Raw genomic sequence first — 27,324 nt, 5'->3', positions numbered from 1 at the left:
CAGGCTTATGCAGTCTGCAACAAGTACCTGCTTCCCAACAGTACAGAACTCAGCTCTTTGAAATACTTTGCAGTTTTATTCATGGAGAAGACACACGCATATATAAAACACTGTTTCTGTCCATCAGACAAAATGAATTTCCAAAATAATCATCTGCATTAACCTTGACTTCAAGAATAAAAATAGTCTGACAGCTTTGGAACATCTCAGAAAATAATGACTGATGTTAGATTGGTCAAACAAGATAACCAGAGATATTTTTTAAGGCTTAAAATATATCTGAGTAGCTATACTTTTAAAATATGGTCTACTCTTTAAATTCAAGTATTTAAGATTATTTGAAAAGTGGAGTTGTAACAAATAACATTATGATTTTATCAAATAATTACCTAAAAGCATTGAGAAAACCACACCTAACAAAAATATGTAATTTCCCCCATGTGAATTTTAAATGTTGCAAAGCCCTTAGTATCAATCATAAAACTGCCTGATGCAGTTCAGCACTGCTGTTCTCAGTGTGCACAGGCCTGGCATTTATCACCTCCCTGATAGATTCTATCATTCTAGCTGAGGAATGAATGTAACGGGGATGTAGGGCTGAAGGACAAGCTCAAACTAGAAGAGGGGAGGCTTCTTTAGCATCAGCAAAATCCACACATTTTTCACAAGTGCATGGTTTGTATTAAAGGAATATAAATTCAAGAAGCCTCATAGGAACACACAGATAAATCTGACTTATATGTCTTATGCACATGTAGTTTAATAAGAAGCTGTAATTCAGACAGCAAGACTAATGCTGTGAGGGAACAGTAACTACTTGTACACTTCTTTTACTTGAAAACATAGAAGAACACATATTTACTTTAAAAAGTTACTTTTTATATACCCTTTTTGTCAGTATAGTTCCTATGTTCTCCTTGAAGATTGTAGCCAGGTTTAGAAAGCAAAAAAAGTTTCTGGGCAAGCAAGGTTTTTGCTGGCAATGGGCTCTGTCAGAAACTCAGTCTGGTTTTCAGGAGACCAGTGGCCATGACTGTTTATAAGTTCTCATGCATTATCCGAATTTTCACCTCCACCTTCGCTCTCCAGCAGAAGGTGGAGAGAGCTTCTTGTGCTATTTTATTCTTTCTTCGTCTCCAGATATAGTCTAAGCACTAAATTAACTGCCTTGGTCGATCTTTGTAAACAACAGCATCAATTCATGCCCAAAATGTCTGTGCAGTCTGCACAGCATCTTGTGCCTCTTCTCACTCTCTTAAGCTGCTGTCTATCTCCTCAGCATCTCTTGCTTCCCTTCCCTTGAAGAGCTGGAGATGTTCTTCAGTCTCTCAGTGCTAATAGATCTCATTTTTCTCAAGCTTTCACTGACAAGCTTCAGTTAATATTTGATCCCCTTAACTCTTCTACTCATTATCATGATAACTCATCTACAGATGCTGCCAGCAACAGAAGCATCTTTAGAAAGCTATCAAATTCAGCACTGGTACTTGTTCAATCAACTTTTTCTCTTGAAGTTACAGAGGATAGGACTCAAATTCAGAACTGTGAAAGAACTATATACCCACTGGCTGCATGAATAAACAAAATAACAACAACCTAACCAGATCTGGTTAGTTGAAAGTTCAGATTTATCACAGTATATTCACTTAATTCAACTTGTTTCCCCAAGTATCTTCTGATAAAACTTCATCTACTACTTTTTTTAGACAAAAGCACTAAAAAATCCCAAATCTTTCTTTTTTGTATACAGACTAAGAATGCTTAGCAATTATGTATAATGTTTTCCTTGTATTCTTTTTGGTGGAAGATGGAGTATATATAATTTTTCTCGTTGAATAGGATATGATTATTGATGTGATATGGTATCATTTTCACTCTTAGGACTCTCAGGAATATTTTGATCTGTATGATGGTTATGAACAAACAAGCACTATCCTTCTTAAATCAAAATATGTATCTGGATGGGCTGTCAGACATAAAAATTACTACCATTAGTATTACGTTTTTCAACTGATGGTTATGGGTATTTATATACCAGCTGTCTCATTGAGAAACACATTTCACTGATCACTCAAATGCAAAGACAAAATTTTAAAGAAAACACTTTACAACAGTGTTTTTTTCATGTGTATCACAGCAAATCAGCCCTCAAGAAATCAACACTTCGCTTTTGGATTAGTTTTCAGAAATACAAATCAAAATAAGTTTTCCATAAAAGAAGATGAGGAATGCATTAAGCTACCTGACTTATATCACTTGTCCATGCAGCTTTCTCCTGTCGTGATGGGGCTAAAAGGACAACAGTAAAAGGAGGAGCACCTGCAGGTTCAACTATAAGCTTGAAATCAAGGTGTCCAAACATCTGTCCAGAACCTTTTGCTTTACAACCAGAGGGAGAAAACAAAATAAAAATAAGACTTCACACTATAATACAAAGAAAATAATGGCTTGATTTAAAATGGAAGTTAATTTAAAACTTTTATCTGACAAAAAGCAAATCCAACTGAGGATTCAAAACTGATATTTTTTTTCCACATACACAGAATGCAAGCATGCAATGGTGGAGTAGCTATACATTACTTTTTAAAATACCATATAAGGCTAATGTTCTTTCTAGCACTTCTACACTGATATACTCTGCAAACTAATAAAATTAATGACTTTCACAGCTCACATGCAGAATTTTCCTAAAACTGCAGGATGGCAGCCAAAAGGAGTAACAATAAAATCAGCTTGGGAATGCGTTTTGTTGTATCATTTGAGAAAGCTTTCAGCCAACGTTTGTAGGCTGTCCAAGACAAAAACTTTCCACTAATTCTGCCAAGTCACTCAACCCCCATGTATTTCAGAAACCAAAGTATCTGCTTCTTCTTTCAAGACATCCTTTGACAATAGTCAGCAACACATTCCTTCAGCCAGCCCACTTGAAAATCTTTTCTAGTATATCAACAGCAAGAGCAAACAGCAAAACAAAACAACACCGAGGTCAGCATGCCCGTTATTAAAACATCTGTTTTACTGAATTAGTTCAAGGCTGTATTCTTTTAATTTAATGAAAATGGAGAACACAAAAATTTGCTCTTATGAAAAATAAACAAAGGGTACCAATTTTAAGAAACTTGAAAGTGCACTTACTATAAGATGCTGAGTTTAATTTACAATCATCGTCACTTGTGTCTGCCTCCTCAACCAGTGTGCACTCTATTAAAGGCAGAACACCTCCTGTCTATGAAAACAAAGCACATTTTTACAAATTTTGACATTTCTTCCCACTTGTCATTATAGTTATTTTTAAACTTTGATTTATCTTACTCTAAGATTTTACATTACAGAGAGCTCTTAGGAAGATACATGAATTTCATGATGCACATTTTTCCTTGGGGACTAAACCCAGAGAGATTAAATATAGCATCTTTCTTAATCAAACAAATCAATAATACAGTCATAGTACAAAATATCTTTCATCCTATGATTTATCTCACATACTTGTTCACAGGTTTCAAAAAAGGTAACTAGAATTTTATGTTCTCCTTAATTTAAAGTGAACGTATATAAGATTTTTTTAAAGGTTCAGTTGTACTCTTTTTACTTTGCAAAATACTTGAACTATTTAAGGGATGCAAAGTGAGAAAGCATACAAATAATCATAATGATCCCTCAGAGATATCTTTGTCAAATTAAACTCTATCCAACATAGTCCACTCTGCAAACTACTCTTTATTTGCAAGTGAACACAAAAACCTGATTCTCAACAAATACAACCAGACTGTTCTTAGAACAGCTTTCAGTTTAAGAAAATATGTTGTTAAGGAAAACAGAATAGACTTTCAAAATCAGTTTGTTAGAAAATATTCTGGAAAATATTCTTTGATAATTCCACGGGGTTGTAATCACTGATTTATGCACTGAAAGCTGACTTACATTTAATGTTAGCTTAAACAAACAGACATTACAATGTCTTGTTTTTAACCCCCAGTTTATTAGAATTACATGGTTCTAGAAAAAAAATTCTAGTTAGTAAGAACTTTGGCTAACTTTTTTCACTAAACATGAGAAGACAATGCAGTTGGCCACTGCACATCATCTAGCCTCTGCTTATATAACACATGCATATCTCTAGTTCTAGCCATAAAATAATAAATACTGACATTCCACTGCAGCTGCGTTTTCACTGGGTCAGAATGTAAAGTCTATACCTTCAGAAGATGCAGTTTTCCTCCTGAACTTCTTGTACAAATCAAAAAATGTTTTGTAAATAAGAAGCACTGCCTTTCTCCTTCTTTCTTCAAAGATAATGATCCCAGACGCACTTTACTGAGTTTTCCCCTCTCAACTGAAGGGACTTGAATAAGGGAACCTGATAATAAAGACACAAGATTTATTGTTCTATAGTAATATTTAGTATGGAGTGTTTAAAGTGCAAATGCATTGAATATTATGATCTTAATTAATGCAATCTGCAGTTGCAGTAAGTATCAATATACATCAGCTTCTATTTTAAGCATAAGCATTTTAAGCATATTTTAAGCATTTTAACATTTTTTACAAAAGTTCACTTTGATTTTTGCAATGAACAGACTCCAGCAAGTACATTCTAGACTTTACATACATGGCAGGATTGAATCTTGGACAAATTCTTACACGGTTTAAGCTCACAATATCCCATTGACCAGAAAATGAACAGCAAACTGCATTTTTGACAGCAGGCACACTTACAAAAATTATATTATTTCCAAACCAAAGGGGATCAAAAGAAAGGTTTCGAAGGAAAAGAATTGGTGTGTGTGTCTGCCTGTAAGCATGAAAGACAAAAATGAAGCACATTTCTTCTTCTTGTCTTATCCCACATAATTTTCAGTGCTTCCACAGCTTATCTAAAACGTGTTACCAGTGAAACACTTCTGAACTAAATTGAACCTCGTTACATAAGTCCGAATTTGTGCTCCACAGAATTCCAGATGGGGGACAGCTTTGCTTCTCTCTCATTTTATACCTCTAAACCAGTCTCTGACCAACTTCTCCAGATTGATATCACCATGTGTATCACTTCCAAAGTTGGATCTGGAGTTAAATTTGGAGGTGAAGTGCAATTTCTCTACATATCAAAGGGAAAGATTATATGATACAACTTGCTTAACCACACAGGGCAGCCAAGAGACCTCCTAATCTAATTCCCACACATCTATCCTTATTATCACCCTGACACTGTCTCCCATCTTATTTCAACATTAGCGAGCTAATTGATCTAAACCAGCAGGAGAGTAGAGAAGCAGCTCACTTAGCTCCTGACATGCCTCACTGCACCAGTCAGAAAAGCACCAGTGATGATGCAAAGGAGGTAACAGCATCAGAACAAGCATGAAAGGATGGGCATTTGGCTGCTTCTTTCAGAGAAAACAAGGTATTGGACCAGTACACCTATATCAAAACTCAAACTAACTGCAGCATCCTGACACAATGAAAACCCAAAAGAATTAATAATAGAGGTTGGGTTAGTAATTCTTACTAATTAAAAAAGATCTTGTTCAAATTTCACATACACAATCTTAAATTAAGAAAAACAGAAATTAAGCTGAAAAAGCTACATTTTCAGACACTTGCCTCCCTCTACGTATTTAATTATACTTAAATTATTAATGTATCTTAAGCCTATATGGTCTGGCAAAGAAAAGCATACACCAGCAAATCTGCTAAGGAACAGTATTCTTTGACACTCAATTCACATTTAAATCAAATGTGTAGAATGTGATTTGTGTTACTGCAACAAAACAGTAAAGTTATACTCTATAAATTTGCAATTTTATGTTCACTTGACTTCTTAGTAAAATGCACAGATACCTTTTGGTGGATGTATGTTTTCCCTGGACAAAACTACCTACCTGCCTCAATGGTGAAAGACAACTCTGTTTAATTTCTGCTTTGCTTTTTGGAATTAATCTGTATAACTATGAGAACCTTACGGATACAGCTTTACAGGTAGATTTTATTGTAAATGTTACTTTTTTTATCTTTTGTTTTTTATTCTTTTTAAATTATTTTTATTTTATTTTACTTAATTTTTTAAATTTTAATTTCCTTAGAGTAATAAATTAATAGAGTGGTAAATTTCATTTGTACTACTTAATAGAGCAGTAAATTTCCTTTCAGTAATACCATATTCTGTTCTGCTAAAATGGACTGAAGATATAACATTGTTCTTGTACAGAGCTGAAATGTTACTATTTCATAAGATTACTCAAAAAAATATATTTTTTTAATGCAGAAAAGAGATATAGCATTACCTTTCTTTGATATTCAATATCTACAGAGAAATACGTCGTATATATGCACCATGGCTGACATCAAGCAAGGACCTCATGCATTCCTATCAAGCTTTTGTGATTAATGAAACTAGGCATTTGCTCACTATGTATTCTACTAGATTTCCTCTTAAGGAAAAAATGGTCATGACTGGCCACTGTACAGTTGAAATGAGCAAGTGAGGCTAATTTTAGAACATTCATTAGGAGTACAGTTTGGAAGATCAGTGTAATTTCGGGAATTTTTATCCAGGTACAGGCAGTACTTAGTTCTTCCAGACTCCTCACTCTATTGCTCTTTTTCAAACTAAGAAATATAAAACCATTGTATGTTTAAAAAATAAAAAAGTAGCTTCCATGTAACTTCCTGATTTACCAGTTCAGTCTGGATTTCTGTGTTCTGGAGATCTTTTAATTTTACCACAAGGATGGTCAAACACTGGAACAGGTTACTCATTCAGAGAGGCTCTGGAGTTTTCAACCTTGGAAGCAACCAGAACCTGGTACATGGTACAAAGCAACCGTCACCAGCTGATGCTGCTTTGAGCAGATGAGATTGTACTGAATAATTTCCAGAAGCCCCTTCTGATTTCCTAACAGGATATAATTGTGATATATTTATCAGGAGAGGTAAATTCAAGAGCAGCTGATGGCAGGAACAATAAAGTTTGGAGACATCTAAAGGACCTCAAGATGCCCAGTTATCTGGGTGTCAGCCCATGCTGGATTGCTGGTTGAGACTCCTTGTGTTTGTTCCCTTTAGACCCTTCAAGTTCTTTAAGTGTCTGTGATTACGCATAGTGTGTCAGACAGGAAAGGAGGCCTCAAGAACATTGAAGGGTATTGCACAATGTACAATGCAAAGCACTTCCAGAGATAGTCCCTATGTCCTCAACGTGTATAACTCAACAGAATAAATCCTTTCTTATAAATGTCAAGTATAAAACATAAGGCAAAGGCGTAATTAACCTTCACGAAAAAAGCCTGAACAAAGGGAAAGGCACTTCTCAGCCTTTCTAAACTGAGGTTTCCTGTATCCATCTACACTGTTCAACACAAAGAACAGAGGCTAAGTGAAACCAGAGGACATGGACATCACAGCTAAGTGTGGATCTTAAGTTAAGTGTGAAAGGAAAATGGGCTCTATATTACTTCATTGGCTCCACTCAAGTTTTTCTCAGTATCACATGCGATGGATCTTCCAAAAGATGAACTGTGATACAGCTTTCTGTAACATACAGTCCTGTCTACTGTTCTTTGACTGTGTGTCCAGAAATAAATCTGAATTTAATTTATCTAAACTAAGGGTTTGACAGGGGTCTAACACTCCAATGGAAATCTCTTGCAAACTGAATACCTCAGAAAAAATCCCCAGGTTTTTACTGATCAAACACTGGGTACACAGACAAAGCAATACCAGCCAGTCTTAAGAGGAAAAAAAAATCCAACCAATATATAAATACAAAATATCATCTTAATCATGAAAAAAATTATAAAATTTAATTCAATTGGATTGTACAAGTCAGTCTGGGGTAATTACTGTAATTTTCTGGCTGCAGATGCAACACAACAGCGTGATATTTTTCTCAAAGCCATACTCGCAAATCTTGAAATACCTTAGTTATAACAAATGCACTTATTGCATGATGAAAAAATAAATTCAGTAGTGCCTGTTGTACAGATAGTCTTGGAAGTAATTACAGAAAATTTCATAGCTGGCCACATGAGTATAGAAACACCACAGAATGGATTTCAAAATATAGAGAAAGCCTGTTAGTTACCAGCTGTGTATATGGCTTTATTAAATATCAAATGTTCTGCTGAGGCTACGTTGGAAAGGTCTCATGAAAGGATGCACCTGTATTATATTCCTAACCTTTCCTAAATCCACTTAATGCATTTCAGACACATTTTTACCCATTTAAAACCCTATACTACAGATCTGTAGTTACTGCATGCAGACCCATGAACTTGTTTTAAAAGACCCAGAAGTAAATTATTATAGATATGTAGTTATAAAGTCTTTACAATTCCTGGTTTCACATTAAAGTAAACCTCACCAAATAAAAAGTACAATGAGTTTGCAGTACTTGGTAAAATTGGACTTATTTTAAATGGAAAAGTTATTTTACCAGAATTTTGAGGAACTTAACAACAAATTCTACCTCTGTTATAACAAAGTCTCAATAGAGAGAGTTTCCAAAAGCACCAAGAATAGACAGAAAATAATGCAGTACAGCTCTTCCCCTCTCGTTTTTCTAACTATGATATTAGAGGCAGTTCTACACTCCTGGCAAAACAGAATATATTTTCTTGCTGACTTCTTGCAGAAAGGCTTTTTTGTATCTATCCTGCACTTATACTAAAGGCAAAAAATGCGTCTCTCAAGAGGCAAAGTGAGAATGCTCAGGTATTATATCTATGCCTGCACTACCAATTTGAAATGTTTCCAAAGCACTGAGAAAAATGGGAATAAATGACAGCTCTTTTCTTTTCTAGCAAACACTTTACCACTGACAAGCTTCAAGTTTCTACTGGACTTCTGCCCAAATCAGCTGGCAATACTGTGTTGACTAGCCAGGTAGCCATGGTCTCTGTGGAGCTGCAGTTAATTTCCATCCCTGTAAAGACCACAGCTCAGGCAGAATATAGTGCTGTCCCATGGGTGCTTCACCATTCATGGGCTGCTCTTTGCCATGGTTCTTGAAGGAAAAAATTCAGAAAGGGGTTTCAACCACAGCCTGCAGTTAATTGTTATCTGGGCATTTTGTGATTTAGTCTCCAGGCACCATGGAGTAGTGTTAGGATGTTACCTACCATGTATGGTGTCCTGCCCAATGACAGCAACAAGAATACTGCTGGTTTTAACACAATTCTGTTCATGATTATAGAAATAATTTTAAAGAAGAACATCTTACCTTGACGTATAAAAGTTTGGCTGGTATCTAGCAATATATCGCAGCCTTCTACTATGGTTCTTTCTATGGCTAGATTCTTCCGGATGTTTTCCGTATCACTCACTTCATCATGCATCACCCTGTCAGACACAATAGAAAATGCACTTTTAACTCCCTGAAATGTATCTTGCACCCATTGTGTCTGTTTCCACTAGCACCATGCAGACACAGAAGGTAGCTTATGTCCTTAGCCACCTACTCCAAAACTGATGCACCCATGCAATACAGTATCACCCTAAAAAAAAATTCTTGCTAATTTTTACCTTCCCTTTCAAACAATTCTTTTTATTTTTTCAGCAGTGGAACTGGCTTTGGCAGACTATTTTTTAGACTGCTCTTGAACACACCAAGCTAAAAACCCTTCACAGATGACAGAATACTACTTCTTAATAGACTAGACTGCCACAAACCTGCAACTCTTTCCTAGCATTTTGTATTAGTTTTAGCCCATCACAGAGTCCTTGCCCATGTCTTTAGGTTGCCACTCTGCTCCTGTTCAACTGACATCTCAATATATGATCCACTTCTCCCTTGCTTCCTATAACAACCACAGCTCACGACTTATTTCATTCTACTTCTTTTCACAGTCATCCTCCCCTTACACAGAGAAATGCAGATTTTTTTAAGGGCTAAAACCATCTTCACAGGAAAGAATTTCTTCCTAATATCTAACTGAAATCTACCTTCTTCAAGCTTAAAACCATTACCCCTTGTCCTCTCACTACATGCCCTGAGGAACAGTTCACATCACTGGTCTCCATTTGGACATCAAGCTGTTGGACACTACTTTTGGATGCAACCATCCACCCAATTCCTTATCCAAGTGGCCCATTTATTGAATCTATATCCTTCCAATATGGAGACCAGGATATCATGTGGGACATTTTTGAGTCCAAGCCCAGGTGCATGATGTCAGTTGCTCTTCCCTTGACCACCAACTCTGTGACACCATCATAAAAGGCCACCAAATTTCCCAGGCACTATCTTGCCCTTGGTGAAGCCTTGTTGGCTGCAAACAACCACCCCCACCCCCATGTGCCACAGCAGAGCCTTCAGGAGGATCAGCTCCACAATCCTTCAAGGCACAAAGGTGAGACTGACTGGCCAGTAGTTCCCTGGGTCTTCTTTCCCTCTTCTTCCCTGTTTGAAAATTGTGTTTACCCCTCCCCTTCTGCAGACACTGGGAACTTCACCAGGCTGTCATGACTTTTCAAATATGATGGAAACTGGCTTTGCAATTTCATCTGCCAGTTGCCTTAGGGGACACAGATGGATCTTGTCAGATCCCACGGACTTGTGCCCTTTCAGGTTCTTTAGGTGGTTTTGAACCTGCCCTGCTCCAGCAGTGGGCAGATCTTCCTTCTCCCAGTGCCCACCTGTGCCTTCTGTGACTTGGATAGTGTGGCCAGAGCCCTTGCTGTTGAAGACTGAGGCAAAAAAGTCATTGAGTACCTCTTTTCCATATCCCACATGACCAGGTCTCCTGCTTCCTTCTGGAGAAGGCTCGCTTTTTCCCTTATCTGTGGCTTATCACTGAGGTACCTACAGAAAGCCCTCTTATTACCCTTGTTGTCCCAGATTTAATTCTATCTAGGCTTAAACATCATCATAACAGAAAAATAAAACAGAACACACAAGATCATGCAATTAGCAGTAGCTATAAAGTGATCCCTCTTTTACAACTAAAGATTCTCCAAGCACATCTTCAGTGAATACTCCAGATACCCAAGATTTATATTCTGCAGTTCAAACAGCATTTCTTTGTTCACAGCAGAAAATTCTGCTTTGGAGAGATAACAACCAAATTTCTTACTAGGCTGACAGAGGGGAACATCTGAGAATGGCCTGGGAATTCAGGGAAAAGATTCACTTTCTACAGGGTGCAGCAGTTCTCAATATAAATCTTTAATTCCTGTTTACCAGGCCTAGTTTGAAGAGCATGTGAAAATCAGTTGTTCCAATAATGCACGTAAACTATAACTGACTGAGAGCTTGGTACTTTTCAAGACCATGATTGATTCCTGTTGTCACACAGTGCACAGAAGTGCCCTTTTTTCTTTTAACTGTGAAAAAATATATATTTTTCTATGTAAAGCAAATGGCTTATGAACACAGGAGTAGGTGGTTCCTATAGCAACTCCTATTCTCCCCTACCCAAAATACAAGGAGACACTTGTAGATCTCTGTTAGCCAAAAAAAAAAAAACAAAAAAAAAACAACAAAAAAACTAAAATAGAAGCACCATAATATTAAGTTGTGGTATTTTTTTGTTTTAGTTCATACTCTTTGGTTTGGTTTTGACCCTATTACTTAAAATAATTTTTTTTAAAAGAACAAAGCTAAACCAAAATAAAGAAAGCAGATTTTACATTTCAAAAACTTTATTTAAGATTATTAAATGTAAGGTAATAAAATCTTACCTTGAAAGTTCCTCTAGTTTAGATTTAGCAAATTCAAGGCTTTTTCGCTCAACATGTTCATGTGGTGTGTGAGCCAGAAGTTCATGAAGTGTTATAATATATCTCGGTATCTTAAAACAAATCAGGTATAGAATCAGTAAATCCTTAAAAGAATAATTCCAATACAGCTTTTTGTTAAATATTGGCCTTGTTTTGCAAACATTAATATTGTTTTGCAAACATTAATATCCACAACTAAAACATGCATTCTAAATTTAACTATTGCCAACAAAATACTGAACCTTTGGGTGACAGAAACTGCATAAACATGTTTTCAGTTTGAGGAAACACACAATGTATTCATTACATTTTAAACAAAAGATCAGATCAGAGGCAGCCACAAAAAAAGCCATTAAATTTCACTGCTTCATGCTGATAACCAAGTCTCAATGGAGAACACTTCCAAAGCACCCTAGAAGATCCATATATGCCTTTCTTCAATTTTTAAAGGATACATGAATATAAATTTCTTTTGTCTTTGGAAATTCCAGCTGACCTGCTAGTATTTAGTCAAATTTACATTGCACTATCAAAACACTGAAGAACATGCATATACTTGTCAATACATGACTACCAAAGGGCACAGGGCATCCCAAAGACCTGATCCACTCATTATTACTTAAAGCAGTTTCAAAGCTTGTAACTACAAACACTTGATACTGCAGTATCACTTGCCTTCACAAAATAGAACTTTCCTGGGAGAACAAGACATTACTTTTTGTGATGCTGAAGTGAAAAGTCATCAGCAATTACATCCTCCATCACACAGGGACAGGACTCTCTCTCTCCCTTCTGGGATGCTATAGCCTTGTTCCAGTTGAGCCAAAAAAATCCCAAAATTTTACAGTATATAAGCTCAAAGCTCAAAAGAAATTGTTGCAGATGCTAGAGGCCCTTCAGGCTAAACTGGATAACTAGCATTAACACAAGTGTCAATCATGCACCTTTTTTGTTTGGTTGGGTTTTATTCTTTACCTGGTTTTCCAGGATCTAAACAAAACTGTTCTCTTGATGAGTAAAATGTTAGGCTAAATGTGAAAGACATGGTATCACAGACCTCTTAAAACAGCCACAAACAATTAATCTAGGCAGATGAAGACAAAATATCAGAGAGTAAAACAAGTTTTCAAAACATTTCCACTATATGTTTCAAAGACTAAGTAACTGGAGAACAAAGTAGGAGGAAAAATTCAAAAAGCATTCCTAGCTAAATGCTTGTGGCTGCTCTAACCTGTGATACCAGGTGTATTATCCCTCTGTGGACTACTTCAGAACCCTACAGCAGGAAGAAGTCAAGTAACTGTTTCTCAGCAGTTTCTTCCTTTGTCCCTAGTCCTCATCCCACATATTTCCCCTCAACATACATGAGATTCTAAATAGACATGAGTCAGAATAGCTGGAGAAAAGATCAATACTGGCAGAGTTTCAGTACAATAACAAAATAAATGAAAAATATACTAATTTGCATGAGAGTGTTTTTAGTTAACCAAGAAGAATGTTCAATCAGTTGTAATTTTAGTATCACAAAATGCATCAACTGAACATTAAAAAAAAACAGTCACACAAAATATACAGAGACTACCTGAAACATGGGGTAAGTAAGGAAAGTTTCCAGCATTCGTCCCTCACATGCTGGGTTGGCTTCATACTGCTTCAAGAGTTTGTCAAAATCTCTGTTTTGCTTACAGTTTGCCAGTACTTGAAGACTATATTGATGATTCCGAACAAATTCTTGATATATGTTCAGCATTGGCAGCAGAATGTCAAATAAGTCAGCTAGAAAAAGTCAAGAAATGCTTTTGTTTTCCCAGCTCCCCATCTCTTGAAATATATTTTCAAAGAAATCATTGTGTTCTCTAGAAGTGAATTACTGTAATCAGCTCTATTTCCAATACACTGAGATTTTAGAAACATTAAAACTGGCTCTTTCACCTGACAAAACATGGTTGTTCTAGCTAATGATCAAACATCAGACATCTCTAAAAATTCAGGGGCCCATGTCTAATCAATGCTTAGGGCAGAGGAATTTTCATTTACAGACTGGAAGACAGTCATTACTGCCCACATGGGACACCCACTACACACGATCTTCTGGAAACACATTCAATTCAAAAAAAGACTTTAAAGAACTCCTCTCTTTAAAAAAAGATTCTACTGTAATTTGAAAAATAAATACCAAAATTTTACCCCTAAAGAAAATATAGTAACGTACCTAGGATTAAAGTGGGCCAATTAGCTATTCTTGCTTTTAAGCCCTGGTGAAATATCTCATGAAGAAACATGATTGTTTCACTGAAAAAGAAAAAGACAATTCAGGTTTTATTTCTTGGTTAATAATCCACACGGAAAAGCCTATTTCTGGTTAGCAGTATGTTTTGCACTTTCCTAGAAAAAAGGCAAGATTGTTATTATTATGAAAGTAAGTGCTTTCTCTTATTGCACTGTTCAAAAATATTAGTACAGTATGTCTGCAAATACATAGTAATTGGTGTAGAAAGTATGTTCTACATATGTATTATATATTATATTATACATACTACATATTCAGTTATTTTAAATAAAAACATTCATTAAATACCATGTTCCACACAGTTTAAATAATAGTTTTTCCAAAAATAACTTCGACAATGAGTTCAGTAATTTAAGTGGGACAGTAAAATGGAGAAACCTCAAGCCAGTGGTAGTCATCAACACCCTTGCTTGCTGCTGCTTTAAGATTTGAAGCTTGCAACTTTTCTAAAGCATAGAAACTTAATGTTGTGGTTTAGCTGATGAGATCAAAGGAAGTAGGGGACAACCCATTTGTAAGAGAAGCCATAAAGTGAACACTGATCACGAATGCACTATGAATTGGAAATTTGTCTCATTACTGAAGGAACATGTAATGTTTCTTATAAGTTTGGGACATACTTGGACATAATCCCAGTCCTGTATCAAATGTTAGAAGCCCCTGGTTTATCTCTACATACTTATTACAAGTATTACTTATTACATAGTGCTTGAATGCTTAATGCAAAGAACAACTCTTCTCTGCATGATATAAAAAGACAAGTGAGAGGGAAGGAGGCTCCTTAGGCAGGATAACAGAAAATAGCAGATTTGGTGTACCCATCCTCAGGATCTTATCTGGATCATATGAGGCCACTAAATCAAATTTTGCTCTTTTAAGAGAAAAAGAAACAGGAAAGGTGACAGCACATTAGGAGAACAGCCCCAAGAGGCATGATTTGTCCTTTTCTTACTCTAGCAGAGCAAGAAATAAAACACACAGAGGCAAAGAGGTCCAGCTGGTTTCAAACAGCATCACCAACTGTACCTTGCCTTTTACCCCTGGAAAAATGGTCTACCTCAGTGACATTGCTTACATCAGAGAAAAAAAACCAAAAAACCGTGTCAGACCTCACTACTGCAAACAGGATAGAAAGAAATGGTCAGAGAACCTCCCAAAACCAAACAAAACCCCCCATACCTGTTGAGGAAAATGCTGCTAACATCGTCATGACTGATAGGTGGCTTCTTTGAACTTGCAGCCATCCTTAAGGGACGCAGAAAGCAGTTCACAAGAACATAAAGTTGATGCACATATTCAGATTCAGCCTCCACCATGTTAAAAACAATCTGATTTCTTTTTCTCATACTTTCTGCATGGGGAGAGCAAATATAATCTTGGACAATAGTTTTCCATTTTCTTCTACATAACCAGCCTCGCATAAAGCTCTGGACCTAAAAATGGACCAAGAAGGAAAGAAGAATGAGAAAAAAAATTACATAACTGAGAAGCTCCTCATTGCAGAAACAACCCTCTAAATGAAATGTGTTCATTTAAAAAAACAAAAAGTCAAACGTTCTTGTTGATGCATAATTGTTCCTTATTTGCACATTTAAAAATTTTTTGTCAATCAAATCCTCAAAATTACTTGGTTATTTTTGTTGCCAGGAAACGGATTGGAAAGATATCACATACATGCCAAGGTACCTTCTACTGCAAGGCCATATATGCCCTTCCTACCAGCATAACTGTGCTACCCACGGTGCAGGTTTTCTTCTACCTCTTCTTACACATTTCTCTTATACTCCTAGAAGTGTTGTGCAACCATTCCAGGTAACACATTTCAAGGCAGTGAATATATATATAGTTATTGACATACATATAATTATTAATGCTATATAATTATTGACACAATCCTAAAGTAGGCGTAAAACTCAGTTGAGTTTCTGTATGAATAAATATGAGTTAGCATATGTATTTAATCTAAGTATAAATATACTGCTTGGCATCAGACACCTAGGCCATCAAGACTACTGCCTACAAAAGGCAGATTTTGGGCATTCTTAAAAAACTGTTTCTATGCTGAGGGAAATTCTACTTAAGTGTAACATCCATTAAAGCTACAAAGTGAATTCAAGATTACAGAAAAGGTCTATATCTGATGACAGAAAATTTCAGTATGTCTTTGCCCTGATCGTGATGTGAAAATCATTCATCTTGAAAGAAAATGCAAAATCTGACTGACAGGAGTTTACTCTTAATAAAGAGCTTCCAAAAAAAAAAAAAGAGGCCCAGTTGTCAAAACACTCAAGATGTTTAATCCGTATGAAAAGGAAAATTCACACAAGGATACCACGTCAAGCATTGACCCTTGCTCAGACTGCATGATTCAGAAGGAGTCAGAAACTAAGTCCACATACCATAAATGATATTATGCAATTTAACAGAATCATAGAGTAATAGAATCTGCTGAGCTGGAAGGGACCCATTAGGATAATCAAGTCAAGTCCAACGCCTGTCCCTGTGCAGGGCACCCCCTAAGAGCATCATCCAAAGGCTTCTTAAACTCCATCAGGATTGGTGCTGTGACCACTTCCCTGGGGTGCTTGTTCCACTGCCAGAATGAACACTGAGAGCAAGGGTGACACATACTGGACCCCATCTTCAAACATGAATTCCATCCAAGCTCATACATTACAATTTGTGGGAGCCTGCAACAGGCAGAGTTCTGTAGCCTGGTTATTCCCAGACCTAAGAAATATACTGGAAGTTGCACATGTGAATGCCACACAGACTGGGACAATTCTGTCCCTCTTACTAAAAGCACTGGCCATACTGTCCCAGAATAACCACTATGAAACAGACTGGCTGACAGCCTAAACTGAGACTGCTTTCTGCATTTTCAGTATTTGCATTACAGCTGCAGTGAGAGAATATAAGTCATTCTTTCATATCTTTATAAGCATTTTTGTAAGAAAGGAGTATAAAGTCACTATACATTTGTTTCCCACAGGACATAGCCCATGAGTTAATTTCAGTCTTTACAAGCAGTTGAATGCAAGCTTCTTTATGAAACTGAATATATATCTTCCACATAAAAGTTAATACTTAAGCAACAAATACACCATGGCATAAATGTGACACTGAAGTACAGGAAGATGATATAATTTAAGACATTTAAGTAAAGGAAAAGGAATCTTGCTGTTTGACTGTACTTAATGAAAGCAAACAAAGACAGAACTACACAGTCTAAAGTAGAGAAGTGCATCCCACATTCCACCCTTCTCTTAAGCACAGAAGACTTCATGTTTACCTTTTTAATTTTTTTAATATCTGGATCGTCATCTTCCTGATTTCCTTGATAAGGCCTCATTCTTTCTTTTGTTTTATTGAGAGCTACAATCTGATAAAAAACAAACATTCATTAGATGCTTTCTCAAGCTAATGAAATTCTAAGTTACAGAACTCACAGAAAAATATTTTCCCATTCTTCAAGTCTATTAGAGCTGCACAGAATGATAAGCATTTATTTGGTCACAGGGACATGAACACAGGTCTCTGAAAACCAGCAAGGCTTTTGGGCCAGATGGAGGAGGACCAGAAGACAGCTGGTTCTCCTCTCAAAACAGAGTGTGCCTTTTATCACCTCAGGACTGCAACAAAATTTTTAATATTCTGTTAAACAAAGCAGTTTAGAATAACTCTCAATACTGCCATAAAAAAAGGACAGTGTGTCCGGGATAAAACTGCTTTTGTGAAGCCAGGTAGGAAATAATGCAATCAGTGGCACCCATACTGCAAAGCAATGTGTCATCTTAAAGCCCCTGACAATGAAGCAATCTGATCAGTTTAACAGTCTCCAGTATTCCTAAGAAAATTACTTTGTCAAGGGTTCACAGGGAGACATCTTAACCTTAGTGGGTTCCCTCATTTTCACAAACATTACAGAAATCTTGAATATTATTGCAATGCACACAGCAAAATGCTATAAGCAATTGTTTGATGGCTCTGGCACGTACCTCAGATTTAAGTCTTTCAATTTCTGTGTCTTGATCTTCAAGCTGATGTCGAAGCTGATTGGCTGCAATCTTTTCAGTCTCTACAATCTGGACAAGATGAATGTACTTTTGCATTAACACCTCCCGTTCTATCAGAATATCTGAGTAGCTAAAAGACAAAACACTAATTTAGCACAAATAGCCAAATATTGTCTTCCATATCATCTTACAAGATAAAGAATCATAGAATCATTACAGTTGGAAAAGACCTCTAGTCCAACCATCAACTCAACACCACCATCCAACTAAACCATGTCCACAAATGATCCATCCACAAGTTTTTTTAACACCTTCAACATCTCCTTGGGCAGTCTGCTCCAATGCCTGACCACTCTTTCCAAAAAGAAATTTTTCCTAACATCCAATCTAAACCTCTGATGGTGCCACATGAGCCCATTTCCTCTCACTAGTTATGTGGGAGAAGAGACAAACCTCCACCTCTCTACAACCTCCTTCCAGGTAGCTGTATAGACCAGTAAGGTCCCCTCTTAAGCTTCTCTTCTCCAGACTGAATAATCTCAATTCTCTCCACCACTCCTCGTAAGACTTGTGCTCCAGACACTTCACCAGCTTTGTCGCTCTTTTCTGGACAAGCCCCAGCAGCTCAATGTCCTTCTTGTAGCAAGGGGCCCAGAACTGCAAACAGTACTTGAAGTGCAGCCTCAACAATGCTGAGTACAGGGGCAAAATCACCTCCCTGCTCCTGCTGCCCATATTATTCCTGATACAAGCCAGGATGCTGGTGGCCTTCTTGGCCACCTGGACACGCTGCTGACTTACATTCAGCTGGGTCCTTTTACACTCCCAGGTCCTTTTCTCCTTTCCATCCACTCTTCCCCAAGCCTGTAGCATTGCCTGGGGTTTTTGTGACCAAAATTCAGGACTTGACTCTTGGCCTGGTTGAACCTCATACCATTGGCCTTGGCCCAGTGGTAAAACATCTCCAGGTCCCTCTGCAGAGCCTTCCTACCCTCAGGCAGATCAACACTCCCACACAACTTAGTGTCATCTGCAGACTTGCTGGAGAAGCACTCTGTGCCCTCATCCAGATCACGGATGAAGATATTTATCAAGCAGCCCCTCAGCTGAGCCCTGGGGAATACCCACCACTCATGACTGGCTGCCAACTGGATTTAACTCCATTTGGTCCAACTCTCTGGGCTCAGCCATCCAGGCAGCTTTTTACCTAGTGAAGAGCACACCTGCCTGTGCCATGAGCTGCCAGCTCCTCTAGGAGGATGCTGTGGGAGATGGTGTCAAAGTCTTTACTGAAATCCAGGAAGACAACATGCACAGCCTTTCCCTCATCCCCTAGGCAGGTCACTTGCTCGCACAATGAGATCAGGTTGGTCAAGCAGGACCTGCCTTTCCTGAACCCATGCTGTCTGGGCCTGATCCCCTGACTGTCCTGCACTTGCCATGTGAGTGCAGTCAAGATGAGCCTCTCCATAATACTTCTGGGCACCAAAGTCACGCTGATAGACCTGGAGTTCCCCAGATCTTTCTTCCAGACCTTCTCGTAGATGGGCGTCACATTGGCAACCCTCCAGTTGTCTGGGACCTACTCTGTTAACCAAGACTCTTGATGAATGACGGAGAGAGGCTTGGTGAGCTCCTCTGCCAGCTCCTTCAATACTCTTGGGTGGATCCCATCTGGCTCCATGTACCTGCAAGTGCCCAGGTGCTGTAGTAGGTCATTAACAGCCTCCTCCTGGATTATGGGGGAGTTCTGCTCTCCATTCCTGTCTTGCAGCTCAGGAGGCTGAACACTATGAGGATAACTGGTCTGACTATTAAAAACCGAGGCAAAGAAGGCATCAAGCACCTCAGCCTTTTCTTCTTCCTTGGTTGCAATGTTCCTCCCTCTTCCTGTATTCATTAAGGGATGGAGATTCTCCCTGGCTCTCTTTTTGCATTTAATGTACTTGTAAGAACATTTTTTGTTGTCTCATGACAGTGGCCAGATTGAGTTCTAGCTGGGCTTTTGCCAGCTCTATATTTACACAATAAATATTCTACCAATGACAAACATGTAAAACCATGTTTATTTGGCTTAGTATATAAAGAATAGCTTGATCACAGATCATCCTGACTTACGTTGCTCAATATCCTTTTAATACACAGGCACTAGCAGTATCCAGGCTCCCAGTATCCAGTTACTGATAGTGAGGTAATTGCACTGATCTTTTTATGAGCTTCCAGTTCTCAGGCTAAGCCCAGAAATTCTATGAATTCAATTTATTTATTTTAAGGGCTGCTCTTTTTTTCATCTTTTGGGAGGACTTGAAGGGAACATCTGGCACTTAATCAGAACTATTTCTTATTATCTTTACCTGTCAGATCTCTTTATGGAAGAATTTCCACCATAACTTGTTTTAGGTTGCTAACACCTATTGTGCTTTTAGGCCACTTTGGGATTACTCAAAAAAATGCACTTTTTCTAATTTCTTTCTAATCCTCTGAGGTTAAATAACCCTAGAAAATAAAGATCAAACTGCAAAAAATACAGCCCTAATCTTTGACAAGGGATCTGTTACTGTTTTTTCATCAAACATTGCGCTGAAAATGCTATCATATGTTCTTCCACTGTCAAGTTAGCACAGCGTTTGACAGAAGGAATCTCTGGATTTCACATCTCTTCCCTTTTAAACTTCTTTCTACTTGTTACAGCACTCATAAAAAAATGAACATTTGCTATTAAATACAATGAGGCTTGTTAAAGCGTAGTAACATGCATTCTCTCCGGTTAATCTTTTTTTGTATGTATTTATTGCCCTTTCAATCTGTAGTAGTGCTGTTATATACTGGAGGGGGCCAATATTGAATACAGCTATTAAATTCAACACTTTACTTGGAAAAAAATTGATTTAAAATACTTTGAATACGTTCCCACAGCTGTCATGAAGTAAAAGTTTTTCCTCTTTGGAGATTATAAAAAGAATAGAGCATCATCCAACCTGGCCCTGAAAACATCCAGGGAGGGAGCAGCCACAACTTCCCTGGAAAACCTGGGCCCGTGTCTCAACACCCTCACAGTGAGGAATTTCTTCCTAATATCTCATCCAAATCTACCCTCTGTATGACTGAAGCCATTACCCCTTTTTTTATCACTACATGCCTTTGTAAAAAGTCCCTCTGAAGATTTCCTGTAGGCCACCTTAAGTACTGGAAGCTTGCTGTAAGGTCCCCTAGAGCCTTCTCTTCTCCAGGATGGACAACCCCAACTCTCTCAGACTGCTCCCTCCCTCACAGAGATGCTCCAACCCTCTCACCATCTTTGTGTTCCTCCTCTGGACTTGCTCCAAGTGCTCCATGTCCTTCCCATACTGGGGCTCCAAAACTGGACACAGGTGGGATCTCACAGGAGTGGATGGGAGGGAGAGAATCACCTCCCTAAACCTGGTGGCCACACTTCTGATGCAGCACAGGATGCAGCTGGTTTAGCACAGCTTCCAGGAGCTCTACGATGTTGCCAGGCACAGAGCTGAGACTGACTGGCCTACAGGTCTTCTCTTTTCTCTTCTTTTCTTTTTCTTCTTTCTATTTTTTCCTCTTTCTTTTTTTCTCCTCTTTTCACTTTTTTAATTTGCCAGTTACATTTCCCCTCTTCCAGTCAGTGGGAAGTTCACGCAAGTTCCATGACTTCTCAGATACGATGGATAGTGGCCTAGCATCTTCATCCACCAGTTCTCTCAGATAAAGGCTCCAGCAGTGCTACCAGCAAATGTATAAAAATGAGATTTTTATACTGAAATCAGACCAGTGTTATGGTCCATCAGATCACTCTGTGCTAACTATACTAATGTTGCTAAGGCAGCTGGAAGAAACAGGCATTGGACCTTACCAGAACTATTTACAGTCATATCAAATCACTGTTTTGAAATGCAAGCCGCACAAACATCAATTTTTTCTGTAGATCAGGCAACAGGGCCCTGGGGGTCATAAGGCAAAAAACATTTCCTACATCTGTCCCTACTGACCACCTGCAAGCAACTATAAGACTCTTTTAACAGAGGAGGAATAGATTAGAGACAGGTTTTAAAGTCTAGTGTCACACCAACAGTCTCACTAGAGGTGGAGATAGTAACTGTTAAAATAGAATTTATGCAATCCAACCCTATGACTTTAACCAAGGTTACTTGGGAGATCACCTGTACCCAAGTACCACTAACTCCTTCATGGCATGAGATATCACAGGACACCTATGTACTGGTTACAGAGCTGATTTACCAGAAGAAACAAAATCAGGATGGGCTTTCAGACAACACACGGACAACTGTTTAGAAAGGTTGTTAAAGAGGGGTCTGCTGATTTCTAGTCAGGTGGGCAAAGGAAGATGGAGATTTGAACAACTTCAAAAACTAGGATAAGAGGGTGTGACTGTGTGATATATGGGGAAGCATAAGAATTGCACATGCCAGATGATTTTCACTACAAGATCCTTTTAACTGAGATGGGGAAATACAAAACTGGAATAGAGACTCTTTCAGAAGGGTGGCCCCAACAAGCATGGGTGGTTTTGTGTACCCAAAGCATGTCAGCTGGGGAATAGCTTACTCTAGGACCAGGGGTGTGTGGGGAGGGGGCTGCTACCCTGAAAACACATCTCATTAGCCAGTATGTTACTCATATTACTCACAACGGGAAGTACATGGGGTAGACTAAGTGTCTTAGAGCAGTTCCTGGGGGTGCACAGCGTGCTGGAGAGGGGAGAATGCCAATCTGTGAGTACCAGCAACTGGAGAAGGTCTGCAGGCACGGGGGATTTGTGCTTCCAGATGCCAGCAACTGGGGAGACAGAGCATTTAGGACCAGCTCCTGGGCAGACTTCATGGCTTGGCTTCTTACAGAAGGCACCCATACTGTATCTAGGCACTGTGTGCATTTTGCAGTAACATGCCTTCATCCTGATCAGACAGGGACGGGAAAGGGAGGAGGCTGCTGGTGTGTGTGCCCGACTGAGTGCTGAATGTCTCTGTGCTGATCCCTGCTGCCAGCTGTGCCAGTACACACATTTGTACTGGAATTAATTGCCCTGGATCACTTCTGGTTCAACCTGGGTAGGGTGGCAGCCTCATGTCTCATAATTCTTTTAGTGCAAATTAGTTTCCTAATTAGGGTCACACTTGTGGCTGCATGACCAGAGGGTTGTAAAGGTGTGGGAATGACTGAGAATGGCAGCTGCTTCCTTCGGCAGCAATGTGGGTTTATGAAGGACTAAAGCATACACGGAACCACAGCCTGAAGCACTTAATTTAATACTTTCCAAGGCAAAGTTAGAGAAAAGGGCAACAAGTTTTACAATTTCTGCATCAATATAGAAGAAAAAGAAGCATATTTTTTTGAATTAAATGCAAAAACATTAATTCATTTTAAAACCATAGAAGAATTTGAGAGGGTGAAAAGTCCACCTCAGTGTATTGAGGGTGAAACAGTTTCTCTTTTAAAAAACACAACTCCTGGGGTGAAGTCAAAGCAGGACTTGAACAAATATGCATACCTAATACCCATTTATCCACAGTGGGGCACAGGATGCAGTCAGACCATGTTATTTTTTTAACAGCCTACTTATACTTGCAAAATAAATTTAAAAAATTGATGGCTGCAAACAAGTATTTGGCAAAAAGTCATGAAAAGCAATCCAAAATTAGATTTTGCACATGTCAATCTCAGAAAAGAAAAAATAAAAAAAAGGAAAAATGGCAGAAGCCTCAAGTACTTTGTCTCAGCTAAAACACATGGATTACCGCAGCTGTTCTTGGGGATGACACCCTCCAGAAAGCAATTAAATATTTCCATTTCACAAATGCCAACCTACTCAAAGGTTATTTCCAGGCCTGTTTTCAATTTAAGGGGAGAGGGAATGTTCTCAGTAATTCCAAGAATTTCTACCTAAGACACCTGAGACACAATAGAAGAGTTTTATCAAAGGTGTACACAAAACACCGTTTAGCTATTCAGAACAAAGACCTGAGAAAAGGGTCTGAAATGTCTTGCGCTAGCTTCAAATGAATTTGGACACTGAAGAAGTTGCCAAAGCTTGTGTCATTTGTAAAAAAATACGAACTCAAGGAAAAATGTCTAGCCACGATGCATGCAAAATTTAATTCCTGAATCAAATCTGTTGTGTTTTCTTAAATAGCATTGGCAAGAAAAGCCTTATGCAACAGTCTAAAACTATTATTTTTACTTTTTAATGTATTTTGGTAAAAGACCCAATTGTTATGTAACTAATTATGCAATTACATATTGTTTTGCTAGACGCAATGGAGAGCAAATAAAAGCAACTTTCTGTGAAGTAGAAGAGTATAAGAACAATGAGGTAATCACAGCAGCATACAACACTATGTTTAGCAACTAAATATCAGAAATTTTTTTGTCACTTCTGGATATTTTGTTCAAAAAAAGTGTTCTAGAACAAGAAAAGCCATAGCCAAGCCACCAGAAAAAAAAGTTCCCCCCCAAAACTTAAGAGACCCACGTAGCAACGCGATTAAGAAAAAACCCCAAATGATATTGTGCTCAGAGAATATCCCTCACAGTGCTGTCCATAGATCGATGTTATTAGGACTGTCATTTCAGATAGGTACAAATAAAGTGGAAAATGTCAAATAGTAAAAGGGAGTGAGATAAAAAGACTGATCTTGCTTGCAAGCTACAACAAGAGACGCAACGGTCGTCTGCAGGCTACAGCCAGAACTTTCTGGTAGAGTCAAAATTCAGGGATGCCAACCCTGAATCTCGGAACTAATTTCTTCTCATCGAGTACACGGTCTCAGTATTTTCAGCTGTGTGCTTTTTTAATGTTGGCTTAATTTTCTGTTAAGTTCTGCCTTGAAATTTCATGTGTAATATGTTTATGAACTGAACTACCCAGAGAGAAATTTTAACTCAGTGTTATGAAGCATCTCTTGCTCACACGTCTTTTATACCAGGAAATGGACAAGAAAAAAATTATCCTGAGAACAGACAAGTACAGGTTTGTGCTTGCCCTGAATCCAATTACCACAAGGCAAAAATTCATGCTCCATTTTTCACTCGCTTTCAGTGGTACTCCAAAAAGAAATTGAACCAGATCTAGAGACAAGTTAAAGCTCTCCCTCCTCTCCTCTTCCCTCAGCAATGAGACATACCCTCATGGACATCTTTTCCTGGGATGGGCTGAAAGTTCAAAGCTTTTTGTCTTCTCAAAACCTGAAATAATGAGTTCACTCAGAGGGATATCACACAAAACGTGGTTCACTAAGTACCACAACCCAGTTATCCAAGCAAGCACAAGACCCTGCTCAGTTTGGAACCAATGCTAAGAAAAGAACGCAAATCCAAAGATCGGATGCCCAGGCAACATAAGATCTGCAGCTTCAGGACTTTATTTCACCAGTTCTAGACTAAAAACTACTTGCTGGTGGTCGTTTTTAGTTATGAAGCAAAATCACTTCTGTTTACACGGCTAATGTCCTAAGCAACTCAGGAACTGCCTGGTTCCCTGTGCGTTACCATGGCACTGCGGCTTAGCTGAGGTGAGTGTCTATGACAGGAGGCTGGAGAAAGTGCATTTCAGCGAAGGGATTTGCCCCCACAAACTATTTCACAAACCCTCAGATGATTTTCATTTAGATTATACTGGAAACCCCACCCATACGCCTAGCAGACCTTTTCTCAGAGAAAGATAACGGCATGGCACTAATTCCTACTCTGCTCCTTTTCACAAGACTGATCATTGTTCAGGACTTCAGTTTTGAAGCTGATATTTTATGTATTGCACTTCATATCACAATAGCTTTACCTCTTTTTTCTTACATATATTTCTAACCAAGAGCTTTTTAAGAAGAATTCTTTTATTCACTTGGCATATCACTTCTTTATTCATATAACACACTTCGTCTCTACCACAGGACTAATCCTAGGAGTTGTTTACAATGCAAGAGTATCCCTCTTGAACTAATTTCAACTGGAACACAATCACTTATGAAAGATAAAATACAGTGACAAAAACATGAATCATATAGGCATTTTTTCCTATAACATACCCATGAATGGCAAACAATACACAATTAATGCACTGTAATATTTATTTCTGTTTAGGGAGTTTATACTTATATATACTTATACTTCCAAATTATTATCAACTTATTTGCAATAAAATGAAGTTTAGGATTAAAAAACAAGTTTCATACCTTGCTAAAAAACAAGTTTCATACCTTGCTTGGTGAATAGCTTCTACCCATTCATCACCATCTGCTTCATCATCACAACGGAGTTCCAGTGGCTTCTGCCCTTCATGACCAAAAAGAACGGTAAAGTAATGCTGCAAATTAGAAGGAGAAAAAGAATGTTCACGAACTCTTTTAAACAAGATAGATGTACAAAACTAAAAAACAAAGCAAACAAACAAAAATAAACCCTGGCTTTTTAAACACAGCCCAAAGTACTGCTAAACTAGGAAAACGCGTTTCGAGCTACTAGTCACAAAACATGGATTAAAGTTGAAACTCTATCCTTAACATATTCCCCCGTGTATCAAGGTAATAGCTTTTTGTGATACTTACTGTGAGTTATAGTTCTTAGGCTCCCACATACAAGACAACAGAATATAATTCCCTAGGCAGCTTCTACAGTCAAATACAATAATGTGACTGTCATTGAGTGTCTGGATCTCTTTTCCCCCTTCACTTTTATACCTTACATTGTTCACAGACGTCAGCATGGGATTAACAAATCTGGAACTGCCACCTACTGGCTCTAGGTGATTTCCTGACCTTTCCAGAAGAACCAAGAAAGTGTCCCTTCTCATTCGTCACACTCTCAAAACATTTTTGCCCGTCTCTCAGGAAGCCTCACCAATAATTGCCACTGCAACAACTTTTTCTTTTCATAAGCAAATGCTACTTACACAGAAATGTCGTATGCTTCAATGTCATTTCTATATGAAACATGTAGCCCATCACTGTTTTATAGAACACAGAATTTCAGGAAAGTTTTTGCTATTTTCAGAATGTAGTAAAAACAATAATGTCTGGTAGGGAGGGAAGATTCTCCTAATTATCTACCTCAAAATGCATTTCACAAGGTCGGCACTTTACAACCTTATTTTACAGAGCTTGCATACCAACTTCCAATGTTGATGAAAATACGTATGAAAATATTCCACCTAAGCAGACACCTGTAATTTCCATAGGTGCATTAAATGCACGGTTAGTAAGCCAGCTGTTTCGTGGGCAGAGGGACCTGTGTGGGACCTGCCCAGACATAAAACCACCTTGTTATTAGATCCAGCATTAT

The 27,324-nt window shown here is 38.2% G+C and overlaps 1 protein-coding gene across 8 annotated transcripts in view; it reads right to left on the bottom strand.

The window, feature by feature from the left end:
• The window catches only part of RASGRF2 (Ras protein specific guanine nucleotide releasing factor 2), a 121,283-nt gene that overhangs the window by 53,871 nt on the left and 40,088 nt on the right, over window positions 1-27,324 (bottom strand). For 3 of the 8 annotated variants that reach the window (XM_071732218.1, XM_071732224.1, XM_071732223.1), the window contains exons 2-12: window positions 26,244-26,350; window positions 18,004-18,151; window positions 17,298-17,387; window positions 15,185-15,438; window positions 13,928-14,007; window positions 13,298-13,491; window positions 11,677-11,786; window positions 9,218-9,336; window positions 4,197-4,357; window positions 3,136-3,226; window positions 2,243-2,379 (exon numbers count right to left, since the gene is read on the bottom strand). In XM_071732218.1, coding sequence (XP_071588319.1) covers window positions 2,243-2,379; window positions 3,136-3,226; window positions 4,197-4,357; window positions 9,218-9,336; window positions 11,677-11,786; window positions 13,298-13,491; window positions 13,928-14,007; window positions 15,185-15,438; window positions 17,298-17,387; window positions 18,004-18,151; window positions 26,244-26,350 — 1,491 coding nt within the window. Of the gene's footprint in view, window positions 1-2,242; window positions 2,380-3,135; window positions 3,227-4,196; window positions 4,358-9,217; window positions 9,337-11,676; window positions 11,787-13,297; window positions 13,492-13,927; window positions 14,008-15,184; window positions 15,439-17,297; window positions 17,388-18,003; window positions 18,152-25,175; window positions 25,237-26,243; window positions 26,351-26,591; window positions 26,690-27,324 lie in introns of those variants that run through there. The other 5 variants (XM_071732220.1, XM_071732219.1, XM_071732226.1 and 2 more) reach the window with 3 other exon arrangements.

This window comes from Heliangelus exortis, chromosome Z (genome assembly GCF_036169615.1).
Source record: "Heliangelus exortis chromosome Z, bHelExo1.hap1, whole genome shotgun sequence".
Lineage (NCBI taxonomy): Eukaryota > Metazoa > Chordata > Aves > Apodiformes > Trochilidae > Heliangelus > Heliangelus exortis.
Note: the sequence above shows the minus strand (reverse complement) of the source record. Positions and strands in the feature narration are given on the sequence as shown.